Source organism: Suricata suricatta, chromosome 12, assembly GCF_006229205.1.
Source record: "Suricata suricatta isolate VVHF042 chromosome 12, meerkat_22Aug2017_6uvM2_HiC, whole genome shotgun sequence".
NCBI lineage: Eukaryota > Metazoa > Chordata > Mammalia > Carnivora > Herpestidae > Suricata > Suricata suricatta.
In genome coordinates, this window is record NC_043711.1 from 25175617 (window position 1) to 25190407 (window position 14791).

At 34.1% G+C, this 14791-nt stretch overlaps 1 protein-coding gene across 16 annotated transcripts in view; it reads left to right on the plus strand.

Moving 5' to 3' along the window:
- SLMAP (sarcolemma associated protein) overlaps positions 1-14791 on the plus strand; it is a 139307-nt gene that overhangs the window by 84504 nt on the left and 40012 nt on the right. For 4 of the 16 annotated variants that reach the window (XM_029916312.1, XM_029916325.1, XM_029916313.1 and 1 more), the window contains exons 7-13: positions 20-91; positions 1683-1823; positions 2934-3071; positions 4115-4283; positions 4370-4420; positions 4885-4935; positions 9795-9857. In XM_029916312.1, the coding sequence (XP_029772172.1) occupies positions 20-91; positions 1683-1823; positions 2934-3071; positions 4115-4283; positions 4370-4420; positions 4885-4935; positions 9795-9857 (685 nt within the window). The remainder of the gene's footprint in view (positions 1-19; positions 92-1682; positions 1824-2933; positions 3072-4114; positions 4284-4369; positions 4421-4884; positions 4936-9794; positions 9858-14791) is intronic. The other 12 variants (XM_029916321.1, XM_029916322.1, XM_029916328.1 and 9 more) reach the window with 7 other exon arrangements.

A 14791-nucleotide genomic window follows, 5' to 3' on the forward strand; every position in this document is an offset into this window, starting at 1 on the left:
TTTAATTTTTTGTCAACAGGCTTTAATAGATGAAGATAGACTCTTGTCACGGTTAGAAGTTATGGGAAACCAATTACAGGCATGCTCTAAAGTAAGTATTAATCTCAAGTAAGGATTCATAAAGAAAAATTTGTAAACTCTGCATTAAAATGCATAGTTTTGGGGCACCTGGGTGACTCAGTCGGTTGAGCGTCCGACTTCGGCTCAGGTCATGATCTCACGGTTCGTGGGCTCAAGCCCCACGTCAGGTTCTGTGCTGACAGCTAGTTCAGAGCCTGGAGCCTGTCTTCGGATTCTGTGTCTCCCTCTCTCTCTGACCCTCCCCTGCTCCCACTGTGTCTCTCTTAAAAATAAATAAAACATTAAAAAAATTTTTTAATGCATAGTTTTTTGTATAGCTTCATTTCTTTGACTGTCATTTTGAATACATTCTAAAACATTTATACGTTTTCTTCATTCTTTTAAATCTTTTGTCATTATAGGAAATTTCAAATCTACATGTAAGGACAAAGAATTGTATATTGAATATCCATATATAACCCTCTTTTTTCTATCATAGTTGATATTTGCTGGAAAAACTGGGTCATTTGTCTTCTATAATTTCCCTCAATCTGGACTGTTATTTAACCATTCTTCTAGCTCCCCGCCCACACCAAATTGGTAGTTTGATCTAGAGATTTGATCTGGTTTAGGCTCAACTCATTTTTGCTAACAGTACTTCATGAATATTATTGTGTACTTTCACCAAAAGGCACTATAATGTCTAGTTGTCTTTCTTTTTGAGATATTAGCAATCTTTGATGATTGTTGCCTGATCCATTATTAATAAGAGTTGCAAAAATGGTGATGTTGTAGTTTTATCATTCCTTCATTGGTAGCTGGGTTACTTATATAAATACTTCTGTTATGTCCCTCTCATAAACTAACAAAATTACCTGAAGTTATTTTCTTTAGGAAAGACAGATAAATGGTTTTCTCTTTTATTTACTAGATTTCAAAATAATGAATTAGTTTTTTCTCATCCACCAAAGAATGACCGTGAAGTGGTTTTTTTTTTCCCCCTCCAAACTAGATTTAAATATACTTCATGTGTTTCAGCCTGTTCCATTTTTTGTTCTTATTGATGTTCAAATTATCCCATCTTTGGTCAACCATAGCTTTTTCGGTTTGGTGCCTGAGTCCTTTTGGTACAATCTCAGGCTTTCATAGCTCCCTGCTGTCATTTTAGACAAGATGTTCCAGACTCATCTTGTGCATTTCCTGCCTCAGAGCTGGAATCCACTTTTCCTTCTGGGTACTCTTACTGCTTGTGGTTTAACCATCGTGTTAAAATGGTAGCCCCTTTGAAAGTAAGAGATTATTTTTGCACATAAATGCAAATATTGTAGTTTACAGAGAATATGACAAATAGGAGACTTAATTCATTTTGTACATTTGAGAAATTCTTAGTTTCCTTTGACTTTTTTTATTGGAAATGTGAATTAATATATTTGTGGAGGCATAATTTACTAATGAAACTTTTAAATAGAGCTTCAAGCTTCATTTAATACAGAGCCAACATCATTTCGATTTGGTGGTACCTTAATATAAAATTCAAAGAGCATCATAATGTGTTGTTTTTTTCAAATGGTAAATACTTAAAAAATAACTTGGTTATAACTATAAATATCTTTTAATCTTAGAATCAAACAGAAGATAGTTTACGGAAGGAACTTATAGCATTACAGGAGGATAAACACAACTATGAGACGACAGCCAAAGAGTCCCTGAGGCGGGTTCTTCAGGAGAAAATTGAAGTGGTTAGAAAACTTTCAGAAGTTGAGGTATTTTAATTTAACAAATACACTGTGGTAGTGTGATTTAAAATTTTTAGTCTAAAATTGCTAATATTCTAGAACATTCTAAACTTGGGTATTATATTACTAGGAAATATTTCGTATCTATCAAGTAGGAAGGGGTAGCAGTATGCTGTTTTAATTGTTAGGAATTTTCAACATAACCATGTGAGTTTTGGTACTTGTGGTCCCTAGTCAGAGCCACTGGGCAAATGAAAGCCTAATCAAGGAGTCTTAAAATTTGCACTCTGCTTAGGATTCAGCCTTCACTCAGTGGACCGTGGTATATGCCAGGGAATTGATCTCCTGTCACCTGGCATTGCTTTCCTTTAAATTGAGATTAGTCATTGATAGGTGGAGAACCTCACTGCTATTCTCATATACCCATCCTGTAGAAAAGAAACCTGTGTCTGACTTTGGAGGTCAAAGGGGAAAATATCTCTAAGGCCTTTTCTTGGTCTTTTAGAAGCAATCAAAATGTGATTCTCGTCACTTTCAAAATGACCTAGTTGATGCTGGAGGTCATTCCTTTGAATCACTGCAAAATTACTACAGAAGTTATTTGTTACTGGATTTAGTTAAAATGCCCACTATAAATGAAGTAATAAAAATATAATATGAAGTGTATAGTACATATTATAGTATACAGTATAGTAATAGTTTCTGTAATAGCCTCATCCCATAATAACTAATTCACTGTCTTGTCATTAATTTGACATACAAGAATGTTGCTAGATGTCTTCTGTTTTCTTATTAAGTTGTGCATATTATTAAATTTGCTTTCAAGAATTGATAAGCTTAAAATATTTTCAAGGCCAAAAGTCATACCCAGTGGCCTTTTCAAAGAGTAGTTATATAAAAGGAGCATCCTTTCCTCCTTGCCCCTTTCCTGTTGTTTGATTTTACAATTTTTTTGTTGTATTTTCTATTTTAGTATGTACCTAAAGTAAATTAAAATTCTTATGTTATTTAACTCAATCTTCTATAAAGGCCAGGGCAGATGTTAATTTAGAACACCCCATAGAATTATACTTTTTATAAGTTGAAGTTATAACATGCATTTATTTTAAATCAATAATCTGTAAACTTGAATTACAGCGAAGTCTGAGTAATACTGAAGATGAATGTACCCATCTGAAAGAAATGAATGAACGGACTCAGGAAGAATTAAGAGAATTAGCCAATAAATATAATGGAGCAGTTAATGAGATTAAAGATTTATCTGATAAATTAAAGGTATGTGTTTACTCAACCTGAACATATGTTAATTGTCCCTGACACACTGGATAGATTAAGAGGTTAGGCATTGCTGAATAGTTGTTGATGTAAAATTTGATTATGGTTGAAATTTGTCTTAAAAATAAGGTTCCATTTAGCCCAAACCCCATTGTCAGAGACAATTGAAACTATAAAAACTGACATATTTCCTTTGGAAGGAAATAAAGAGTACTTCACAATAGGCATCTTTTAATATATAACAGGAATTAGATGCAAATCTGCAAATCTCAAGATATTTAGACTTTTTAAAAACTTGAATGTGCATATCCTTGGGCAGCCCCAAAAGCAGATATCAGTGATGGAACAAGCCCAGAGGACCTTGGAGTGATCTGCAGTGGACCCTTGTAGCCTCTAGGGATGCTGTGAACTGCTTCAGCTGCAGCTCCCTGTAGCCAAGGTGTTGGACAAGACCAGACCATCAATGTCCTTTAAAACTTTATAACTGGGTTTGTGAAGTCCCATCTTTATATCATTCAAATCATGATTCCGTGGCTAGAAGTTACATGTTTGTTAGAGAAGACCAGGGCATACCTCTCCTCTATGTGATTGGTGAGAACCTCTAATAGTTGTAAAGATTGGTCTTGTTAAAATAAAAGGAGGTAATTTTGAAAAGTGCTTATGATCATCATTCCTTCAACTAAACACAATTTAGTTTAAAATTTCACAGTAAGTTACATTTTAGAACTTACAAACTGATTTCAACAATAGCAATTTCAGGGGAAAACCTTATATATTTCCCTCTTGAAAACTGGAGTTTTAAATTTTGACCCTGTTATCCATATGTATTAGGCCTGCTTGCCTGCTACAGGTTTTTCCTTCCTAGGTGATATGGAAGCATGACTTCAGTGCAGACCACTTGTGATGTCATTTTGACATTTATAAATATGTTCTATAATATTGGATATTTTTCTTAGAAGTTTATGTAAATAAAAGTAGTCCTTCTTTAGGCCTCTAAAAGCAAGTTCAGACTACAAAATAACTGATTTTTTCCTGTTTAACAGGTAGCAGAAGGAAAACAAGAAGAAATCCAACAGAAGGGACAAGCTGAGAAAAAAGAATTACAACATAAAATAGATGAAATGGAAGAAAAAGAACAGGAGCTCCAGGCAAAAATAGAAGCTTTGCAAGCTGATAATGACTTTACCAATGAAAGGCTAACAGCTTTACAAGGTAAGTTAGCTAATCCAGAAATTGATTTGATTTGGTTTTTTTCCTTTTATCTGTGATATACCTTTTTCTTGGACTTTTATTTACAGTACGGTTAGAACATCTTCAAGAGAAAACTCTTAAAGAATGCAGCAGCTTAGGTAGGTGTGTCACCAAATTTCTTATTTAAAGCTGAATTTTTATCCTTGAACTTTTAATATTTACTGTCTCATTGGGTACTTATTTTTTATGTAGTAGGTAGAATGTGTCCGCACTCTTTCAGAAAATTTTCTGTAAAACTATGCTTGATTGCCACTAGTGGGCACCATTGTTTAGGCCTTGAGGTGAAATTTGTGTATCTGAGAAGCTCTACTTCAGAGATATTTAAATACGAAAAGTACAAGCACAGCAGGATTCTTTTTCTTTTGAGGTCCATTGGAAGGCTTCTAGGCAGTTGTAGCTTTTTCTCTGAGTCGATAGAAAATGGCCCATTGAACCCTTCTTGGAAAAATACATTTAAAGTGTTCTATACAGTCTTAATGCAAGTAGGAATACAAAATGCCATGAGACCAGTTTTAAAATACCCTGTCTTTGATCAGGCAATGATACACTGTCTTAATCCTAGGGATACAAGTTGATGACTTCTTACCTAAAATAAATGGGAGCACAGAAAAAGGTAGTGTAAAAAACTTAAATGTTTTTCTTTCATGATATCCTTTTACTACTTAAGCAGGATAGAGCGATCAGCATTTTAAGGTTTTCATTGTTTGGAACAAAAAGCATGCTGTTCATAGACCATTGAATCCCAGCTTTTAAAAAAAGCTTCCCTTTATTTTGTAATTCTTAAAGCTATGATTTTTGGTTAGATATCCCTTTTTTATATGGAAATTTTAATTATTTAAATAACAGGAAAATGCTCAAGTTCAACTTTAGCATTGATTTATGTGGCATAAAATTGGTTTCTCCCCCAATATTATTTTTCAAAGAACTCCACTACCATTTTCTTCTATTGAGTACTACTTCCTGGGAATATGGGGCCTGTGTTTTTAGTATTTGTGTCCTGCCCCATCCCTGGCCAAGAGCTTACTTAACAGCACATTGAGCTCTTGGATATGACATAGGAGCTGCTTTCTTTATACTGTACATCTCTTTCTTTAATCAGAGAAAACAGAGCCAGTCATTTCTGCTATCTGAAAAATCCTTTATTAGTTCTTGATACTGTGACCCTTCTTTCTGGGTAGCTTATCTCTTGCCAAAAATGTATAGCCATTATTGGTTTTCCTGTTGCTGCATGGGGTACTTTTTACTCATTGGCTTGTACATCCCTTCAGTCATGAAGATCCCCACTCACCCTCCCCTTTCCGTCCATCCAACATTAATTGAACACCAGCTATGTGCCAGATTCTGCGTTAGATGCTTAAAGCTCAGAATGAATAAAATTATTTTCTGTGTTTACAAGTCTGCATACCTCTGATCTTAGTTTTCATATAGAAGTAAGTGGAAGATATTAAGGTCAATACTCAGAACTTACCAATTTTTTTTTCATGTATCAAGGGATATCTTTATCGTTCTTGGGCATCAACCAACTCTGATGAAGTTAGGAGGTGGTTTTTTTTGCTCGTTTTTGTTTGGTTGGTTTTTAATTAGGAACTGGCAAAATAGGCTTAGGTAATCACCTATATGTGAGCTTGCAAGCTCAAGATCTAATACTATTACATAGGTTCTATACAAATCTCAAAACTCTAAATTATTGTCATTAATCATTGTTATTTGACCCTCTGTATATATTTATAAAGCACATCAACATTTTAGAATTCCAGTTTGTGTTCCAATTTGAGAATTTTTAAAGGTGTAGTTTATATTCATCCCGGTATCACTAATTTTATTAATATTATCAATATTAATTTCTGTTTATTAATTATATTTAACAAACATATAAAATGACTTAATCCTTATTTGCTAAAAGGTTGTTAACATTAAATGAGTTTTTATTTTTTGTTGTCATTATTTGCCTTCTTCCCCTCTTTCTGGCATGAACACATTTTATTCCAATCACCATTTTGATTGGAGCATGTATGTATTAATAATGTTAGTGTTAACTCAAGCTGGGAACATGCTATTCCTTCAGTTAAGAGAATCCTTTCATGTACACTAAGTCATCTTTGTACTATTTAGAATTTAGCAGAGTACTGCTAAAGCTTTTTTTTTTTTTTTTTGGTCAATTCCAATTGATTTAGATGAGAATAGTTGGAGACAACTCCTTGATTTAAAACTGAATAAGGTATTTTGGATATTTTAAGGTACATTTTCTATAATTTTTCCCTTGCTGATATGTTTGGTTTTTTAGTGGTGATAAATTGGTATGAGGGTGACCAATAATATCTCTTTAACAAAACAGAATATAAATATCCTGATTTACACAAAACCTTCATTACACCAGATTTAGTGTACAGTGGATTTTGGAGTAAGATGTGTCTGTTCTGAATCATTTGTTATAGAATAGCAAACCAGTCATCAAGCATTCCAATAGTACCAAAATCCATAACCATAATATGCCAGCAGATATGACTAAAATTAGTCTTTAAGTAGTAGAGAACCAAGTATAGTTGTAAGAGAATATTTTAAAAATGTCTGGAGAGGAGCCCCTGGGTGGCTCAGTTGGTTGACTGTCTGACTTCAGCTCAGGTCATGATTTTGCGGTTTGTGGGTTCAAGCCCCTGTGTCGGGGTCTGTGCTGACACTGACAGCTAACTAGAGACGAAAGCCTGCTTCAGTTTCTGTGTCTCCCTCTCTCTCTCTGTCTCTCTCTCTCTCTCTCACAAAAATAAATAAAAACAAAAAAAATTAAATTAAATAAATGAAAACATTAAAAAAAATGTCTGGAGATGTTAAGACCAATACTATTTACTAAACTCTATTTTTGAAATTACTTTAAACTAGCTGCTTAAGAATAGGTTTTATACTATAAAGATTTTTGTATCTTATCTAATAAGCATAATTTGAATATACCTTAGTATAGAAAAGCACTGTCTAACAGAAATATTATGAAAACCACATACATAATTTAAAATTTTATGGAAACCACATTAAAAATATAAAAAGCAGGTAAAGTGTTAATAATGTATTTTGATAATGTTATTTACTTTAACCTATTGTATCCAAAATATTATTTCAACATATAATCAATATTAAAATATTATAAGTGAAGTATTTCACATTCTTTTTTCCTTAGTAAGCCTTTAAAACCAGTATATATTTATTTTACACCTACAACACATCTCAGTTCAAACTAGCCATTTTTTCAGGGCTCAGTACCCACATGTGTATACATAAAACATGATTTAAATAGCACAGTTCTCTATCGTGTTTCTGTGTCTGTCTTTTCTTTGCATTTCCACAGCCATGTTTGGGATCTTACACATACCTCCCTGCCCCCGCCTTCCCTGCCCTAAGTATCTCATTCTTTTTGGATTTTCAGTGACATCTTTTATAGTTTTGGCAAAATGAATTCCCAAAGAACTGAATTCAAGTAATGAAGTATTAAAAGTGTCATGATCCAAATCCTTTACAGGTACTATCTGAAAGATTTTTCTCTCAGGTGTCTTAGAAAATGCCTTTGTAGAAGTCATATATAATATATATGTAATAATACATTAATCTTGCATTTCATCTGAACTAGTGTAATAAATATTTTCATGTAGAGACCAGATAGTAAAGTCAGAGTAGATAAAAGGGTGATTTGAGGCCTGATGAATAATGGTGGGACGTAGTACATTAATAAATGTCATCTAAAGTCCTGTGAAGATAGTCTGAAATTTTGTTTCAAGTAAGTTCCTTAAAGTCCTTTAGGTTAAAGTTTGGTTTCAAATGAGTTTTCATATTTAACCGTGATATTGTGTAGTTGGAGTTCTAAAAATGTTATCACAGCTTTGATAGGATTTATGTAAAACAACTTTTGATTATGGTAATTACTATTCAACTGAGGGCTCCTGTTTTGGATTTCTTGGCACCAATCAGCAAGTGCTATTTACTAGATTTTTAAAATTTTTATCTTTTGTATTTATTATTTTTATTGCATATAGAGAGAGAGCATATACACAAGCAGGGGAGAGGGGCAGAAGGAAAGAAAGAGAATCATAAGCAGGTCCCACACTCGGCCTGGAGCCTGATGTGGGGCTTGATCCCATGACCATGATATTATGACCTGACCCAAAATCAAGAATTAGATGCTCAACCAACTGAGCCACACAGGTGCCTCTAGATTTATTTTTAATTTCTGTTGCAGTTAGCCATTTTTTTTCCTCTTGGGGCTATATCATTATCTCTATATAGCATAACTATATAACTATGTAATTATGTACAACTATATACACACATACATACACACACATACATACATATATATATATTGTTGTTGATTGGAGGTTTTGTGTACCATGTAAATAGATAAAAGATAACGATAGATTTGAGTATGAAGGTAAAGAAGGTGTCTATTAGTAAGGATGTCAAGAGAAGCTAACCAGTGACTAGAGTAAGAGATGCCTGCCTCTCAAACAAAGTTGAGATGATGAGGGGTGAGGTGGGTTGAAAAAAGAGGAAAAGAGGCTTTCACAGTCAGAGTGCTAATAACACATGTCCTCTTTCACAGGTTTTAGTGCTTTCCAGATAGTCATCCTATTGTGATATATTTTTAACACTTGTACTTCCAAAGTCTATTTAGTAGTTCTGAAAAATCCAGAGATATAATTGAAAGATGTTATCCAGATTTAGAAATTTACTCTTTGAATCAAAGTAAATAAAGATTATTGTAAGAAAACAGCTGAAAAGAGTTCTACTATTAGGTTTTGATTCTTTTCACTCATTAAAACAAATTCTGTTTGGCCTGAATAAAACCATTTTCCAAGCTCTTATTTTAAAATATGCATGGCATTGATTTTAATAATTTGGGCAGAGATACTCAATGTAATATTTTGAGAGTATAGAAAGTACAGGTTAAATGACTCAAAGGAAAGGTTATTTGTGAAATGAAAGTATAAAAATGAAAATGTTGCACCAGTTTCTTAAATTTTAAGATGTTACTTTATGGTAGTCTTAAAATATTTATCTTTTGCCTCTTAAGAATAGCTTTGAAGAGGAACTGTTCGAGAATTGTTATTTGACAATTCAGTAAGAACATATAATAAAATTTAAAAATTATTTACAGGTATTTAATAAACTGTCATGGAGAAAGGTATATTTTAAAAGAGAAGAAGCTTTTTAAAGCAATATATGTCTATGGTTTTCTTGAGCTCTTTGGATAGAAACTGCACCTTTAAAAGCTAACCAGTCAGTGTACAAATTAATGATTATGTAATTATAATTTTTAGCTTTATTAACTCTAAAATATGTCTGCTATTAATATTAAAAATATATTAAACTTCTATGAATCTTATTCAGAGTTACTCATGTTAATACATTTCAGTTTTTCTACCTTTGCTGTTGGTACTCATAAACAGCAACAAACTATATCCTTAAAGGTGTTTCTTTCTTTATTAGAGCACTTGCTTTCAAAGAGTGGCGGGGACTGCACTTTTATTCATCAATTCATAGAATGCCAGAGTGAGTACAGAGTGTTTTCGCATTGATCTTAATGAAGTCAGGGGCTAACATTGAAAAATGAGAGGAAACATAAAGATCTCACTGTGTTTGTTGTGGTAGAAGTGCACAGAGGGCCATCTTCAGACAGCATCAATCCTTCTCTTACTGTTTCGGCTTCTATCTTTTGAGAAAAATATTTTTGTGGCATTTGCCTTCAAAGATGGATTTTATATTGCCCGCAAAAAGGAGGAAGTTTCAAGCTTTTAAATAAAAACTTGTAGTTGAGCAGGGAATGAAATAGCTTGTCAAGCACCTAAACTCTCTGTGTGTGCACTTAAGAAAGAGTAATAACATTAACCTGTTTTATTTACCCTCTAGTACTATCACAGATTCAGAGTTGAATTTCTTCAGTAAATTTCTTAAACGAAGCCATGAAAACAGTCATTTAGTTTGAGCACTCAGATCTGAAGATGACCCATTGGGCAGCAGGGGTTTTCTAGGGAAGGAATAGGAATAGATCATCCTACAGTCTGACATCAGCTGTCTACCCTTGGGAAGTCTATCTTTAATAATACTTTAAAGACAAGATAGGTTAGCTTCTGAGGTGATTTAGACCTCTGCTGAATTCTGAGCCAAAGTATCATGGATTTCCTCATACTTGAAAATCACATGGCTGCTTCAATCATGAGGTTGTGATAGTCTCTTGGTCCTCTTAGTGACAGTTAAAGGTCACTATGTGTAATAAAGATTTACTGATAACATCATACTTTCCCTACCAGACACACAACTTTGTTGAACATTTTTCTCTCCCTGTTCACTCTCTTTTGGAAATGAGAGACTTTCCATGTTTTTATGCTCATGAATTCATTTTATGGATGTGCAGGCATATGTGGCTCTCTTCCCACTGCCCTGTCTCAGATTGGGAGGTGGTCAGGGTCACACCGGGTAGTTCTAGCAGACAGAAACTCAGTAGATCCAGTGTTATATACTCCTTAGAGAGGCCTTAAGGAGACCTGGGATTTCATTTAATAATTTTAGAAGAGCTACTATTTTTGTCCATTTTATGTTGAATGTAAGTTTAATATTTTGAGGAAAATTAATGAATAAATATGGCATCTTGCTTTGTCCTTTAATTTTTTTTCATAAAGCAAAGATTAGCTTATGTTTTTGTTATTTTCTGATTATTAAATTTTACTTTTATGGGAAGTTGGCACAGGTATTTGGGGCAAAATAATTGGTATCCATTGAAACCAACTAAAAGCAGAATATAGAATTTAAAATTTAAATCTTTATGGGAAGAATTTTATACTTAGTTTTATTAAACTTTTGGAGCTTATATTTAGAGCCCAAAGAAACAAGAACAGAGAACTAACCAAAAAGAAAGCTTATTAAGTTACAATTTGCAGAAATCATTTAAGATAGTATCACAAAATATATATGTAAAATATTTAGCTATAGTTGTAACACAGAACTTGTTTATTTTACATTATGAAAAAGATGGTTGGAGATTTTTGTTGTGTCATAGTTATAGGGGGCAAATGGGCCAATAAATATTCAGAGATAGAGCAGAAGTTCTATAAATTACAGCAATCCGTTCAACAAGGATATTAGCCTATAAAATTGTGTTTACAAAGACTATACAGTGGCATGGGAGAATGTTAAATGTTGTTTTAGAGAGGGAGAAATGAGAATACAAAATGCTTTCCTTATGGACAAAGAGTGAATGAACCAAAGAACAAAAAATAAAATATAAGTATTACTGGACATCTGAATCCATTGAGTACCTAGGTATAAACAGTAGAAGTTTGGACTATAAATTCTTGTATATACTTAGGGTTATAATTAGGGATATAGCCCATTATCTGAATCTTCCCTGTTCCTGAGATTTGGTAGCAACTAGCAGGAGTTTGGTTAATGAGGATACTAGCTGTATCTCAGAAATTTTCAAATATGTTGGTTCCTTAAATTTGGGTAGCCACAGCTGGCATAGTAAGAGTTAACTCTGATTTGATTTGTTGTCAGAAAGGGTGTTTTCATCATTTGATGACAAACTGCTTGTACAGAAATTGTGATGTTTAAGAAGTATTACGGCAAGTGAAGCAAATTCTACTAAAATCTTAGGTGAACTTTCAAAATAATTTTGGATTATTCAGTTTATGTATATGAACCCATAAGAGAATGATTTAGTTGTTGGCTGTCTCCATTTAGAAGGTGATTTGGGGGTGCCTGGGTGGCTCAATCGGTTGAGCATCCAGCTTCGGCTCAGGTCATGATCTCACGGTTCGTGGGTTCGAGCCCCATGTCGGGCTCTGTGCTGACAGCTAGCTCAGAGCCTGGAGCCTGCTTCAGATTCTGTGTCTCCCTCTCTCTCTCACCCTCCCCTGCTCACGCTGTCTCTCTCTGTCTCTCAAAAATAAATAAAAAACATTAAAAAAAAAAAAAAAGCTTGCTCAGACCTACAGTGTGTCCTTAAAAAAAAAAGAAGAAGGTGATTTTGATGAAATTAAATGAGTTGGAACACATTTCAGTTTGTTTTCCTTTTATGGTAAAAGAGACTGTGTTTCTTTTCATTCTCTTTTAGGAGAAAAGCTTTTAATCCCAGGCAAAGAGATTGGATTTTGAACAGATTTAAATATAACCTTTTGCATAATTCCAGGACTGTGAAGTAATTTTCTGTGTAAAAATATGCCATGTAAAATCTAGAATTAACAAGTAACTTTAATAAAACTTGCTCAAAAGCTCCAGCAATGTTTTCTTCTTTAGGGATTTAGGCATGAAGTTTGATTTAAGCAGAATTTAAGCATGTGTCCTGCAAATTTTAGTTATTCAAGGTTTACATGTAAACTTAACAAATATATTAAGGAGCACCTGGATGGCACATTTCATTAGGCATCTAACTCTTGGTTTCAGCTCAGGTCATGATCTCCTGGTTTCGTGAGTTTGAGCCCCCACATCAGGCTCTGTGCTGACAGTGAGGAGCCTGCTTGAGATTCTCTCTCTCTCTCTGCTCCTCCATTCACGCTGTCTCTGTCTCTCAAAAATAAATGAATAAAAAAAAAAAAGACAAATACATTGAGACTGTTGTGTTTACTAAATGTGCTTTCTGAGTTAAATTGTGCATCTCTAAATCTGTTTCATATATATCCCATGAACTCTGTCATTTGATTGACTTGTATGCTGAGCGCAAAGATAAAGGGTAAAAGGTGGAGAATCTCAGGACGTGGAGACTCACTTCATGGGCCTAGAGTAGAAAGCCACTTTCTTGAGATTACTGTCTGCACTTTTCTTCTGCTACTGTCTGGGTGCGGGCAGAGGTTTTATGGCTGTGTACCAGAGAAACTTTCTTCTGAGGTCCACTTCGTACATGCAAACTGCCCTTTCCCCAAATGGCATTTTCCTTTTGATGACTGAGTTAACAAGTGCCTTGAAATAAATTTCCTGTTTTGTATTCTTAATCCATGGTTACTGTGAGACTTACTGGTTTTTTATTATTAGAAGCAGAAGTCTAATTCTCTTAATATTTCATGTCTTATGTAAGTTTTTTGCCTGATTTAAGAAAAATTCTCTCCCTACCGTCCACTCCCCTTTTGAAATTATAGTTACTGTCTGTATATGTTTGTCTCATTCCCTCCATTCTCTTAGGGCTTTGCTCTCACATAAAAATTGCCTTATTTGGAGTAACGCATCGAATCAGCGTTGCTCCGTGACTGTTTACTTTTCATCACTCTGTGAGATCAGCCTCTCTGGACAATCGTAGGGCTATTCTGATTACACATTTCACTTGAAACAGATTTTTTAATTTTCATTTTTTAAACTTTTATTTCTCTAAGCCAAAGCAGGTTATTTATGGCAAGGAGTAGAATATACATGATGTGGTTCCCTGCTCATAGTAGTTTAAAAATAGATATTCATTTCATTCATTCAGCAAATTCATTCATTCAGCAAGTTATTTATTAAGCATCTATTATGTACAGCCAGGCATTATTTTAGCTTTGAGGGTGAAAAAATGAACAAGACAAAGAAAGATTTGCCTTCAAGGAGTTTACATTCTCTGGAGGAGACAAAAACTAACAAACTAATAACATGGCAAGTAGTGATGGTTCCACTGAAGGAAAATGAAGAATGCAAGACAGTAGGCAGCAATAAAAGTAGCATGTGGAATTGGGACAGGTTTGGGACCAAGCTAGGTGAGCTGTACATGTATGTGGGGAACGAGTTTGTGAGAGGGAAACTGTGAGAACTGGAATGGCTCTGAAATTGGAGTTTTAGAACAATAAAAATATTTCCTTTCTTTCTTTTCTTTTCTTTTCTTTTTTTTAAATAAAAGGCCAGATAGTAAATATTTTAGGCGTTGCAGGCTATAAATTCTCTTTTGCAACTACTAAACTCTGCCATTTTAGTGGAAAGCAGCTGAGGACAGTAGATATGTGAGTGCACCTGCCGTTGTTCCTCTAAAGCCTTATTTACCCAACAGGCACCAGGCTGCATTTGGCCCTGTGGGGCTGTAGTTGGCTGTGCAATAAATTCCTCTAAATGTATGTTTATGATTTTTTTAAACAAGGTGCTACTCAGATCTTTAACATACTAAGACAGATTGAAATGGCTTTCAAAGTGCATTTATATTATTTTATTATTTTGCTATATTCATGTAACAGCATTGTGGAACCTGTTTTATGTGTCAGAATTGTGTTAGGAATTAAATTATTGATGAGATACCTTTCTGTTTTCACTTGGTTCTAAATTCCTATATTTATCACATTTACCTAGGTAATCCATGAGGAGTACTTAGTAATATACCTGGCACATGGTAAATATTTGAAGGAATGAATGTATTCCTCAAAGAGTTCATAGTCCGTTGGGAAAGGTGGACATCAATAGATACCTGCAGGATAGCTTTTTAGCTATGTGAATGATGGGCTGTGGATGAGGAGGGATACCAGATCCACCCAAGAGAA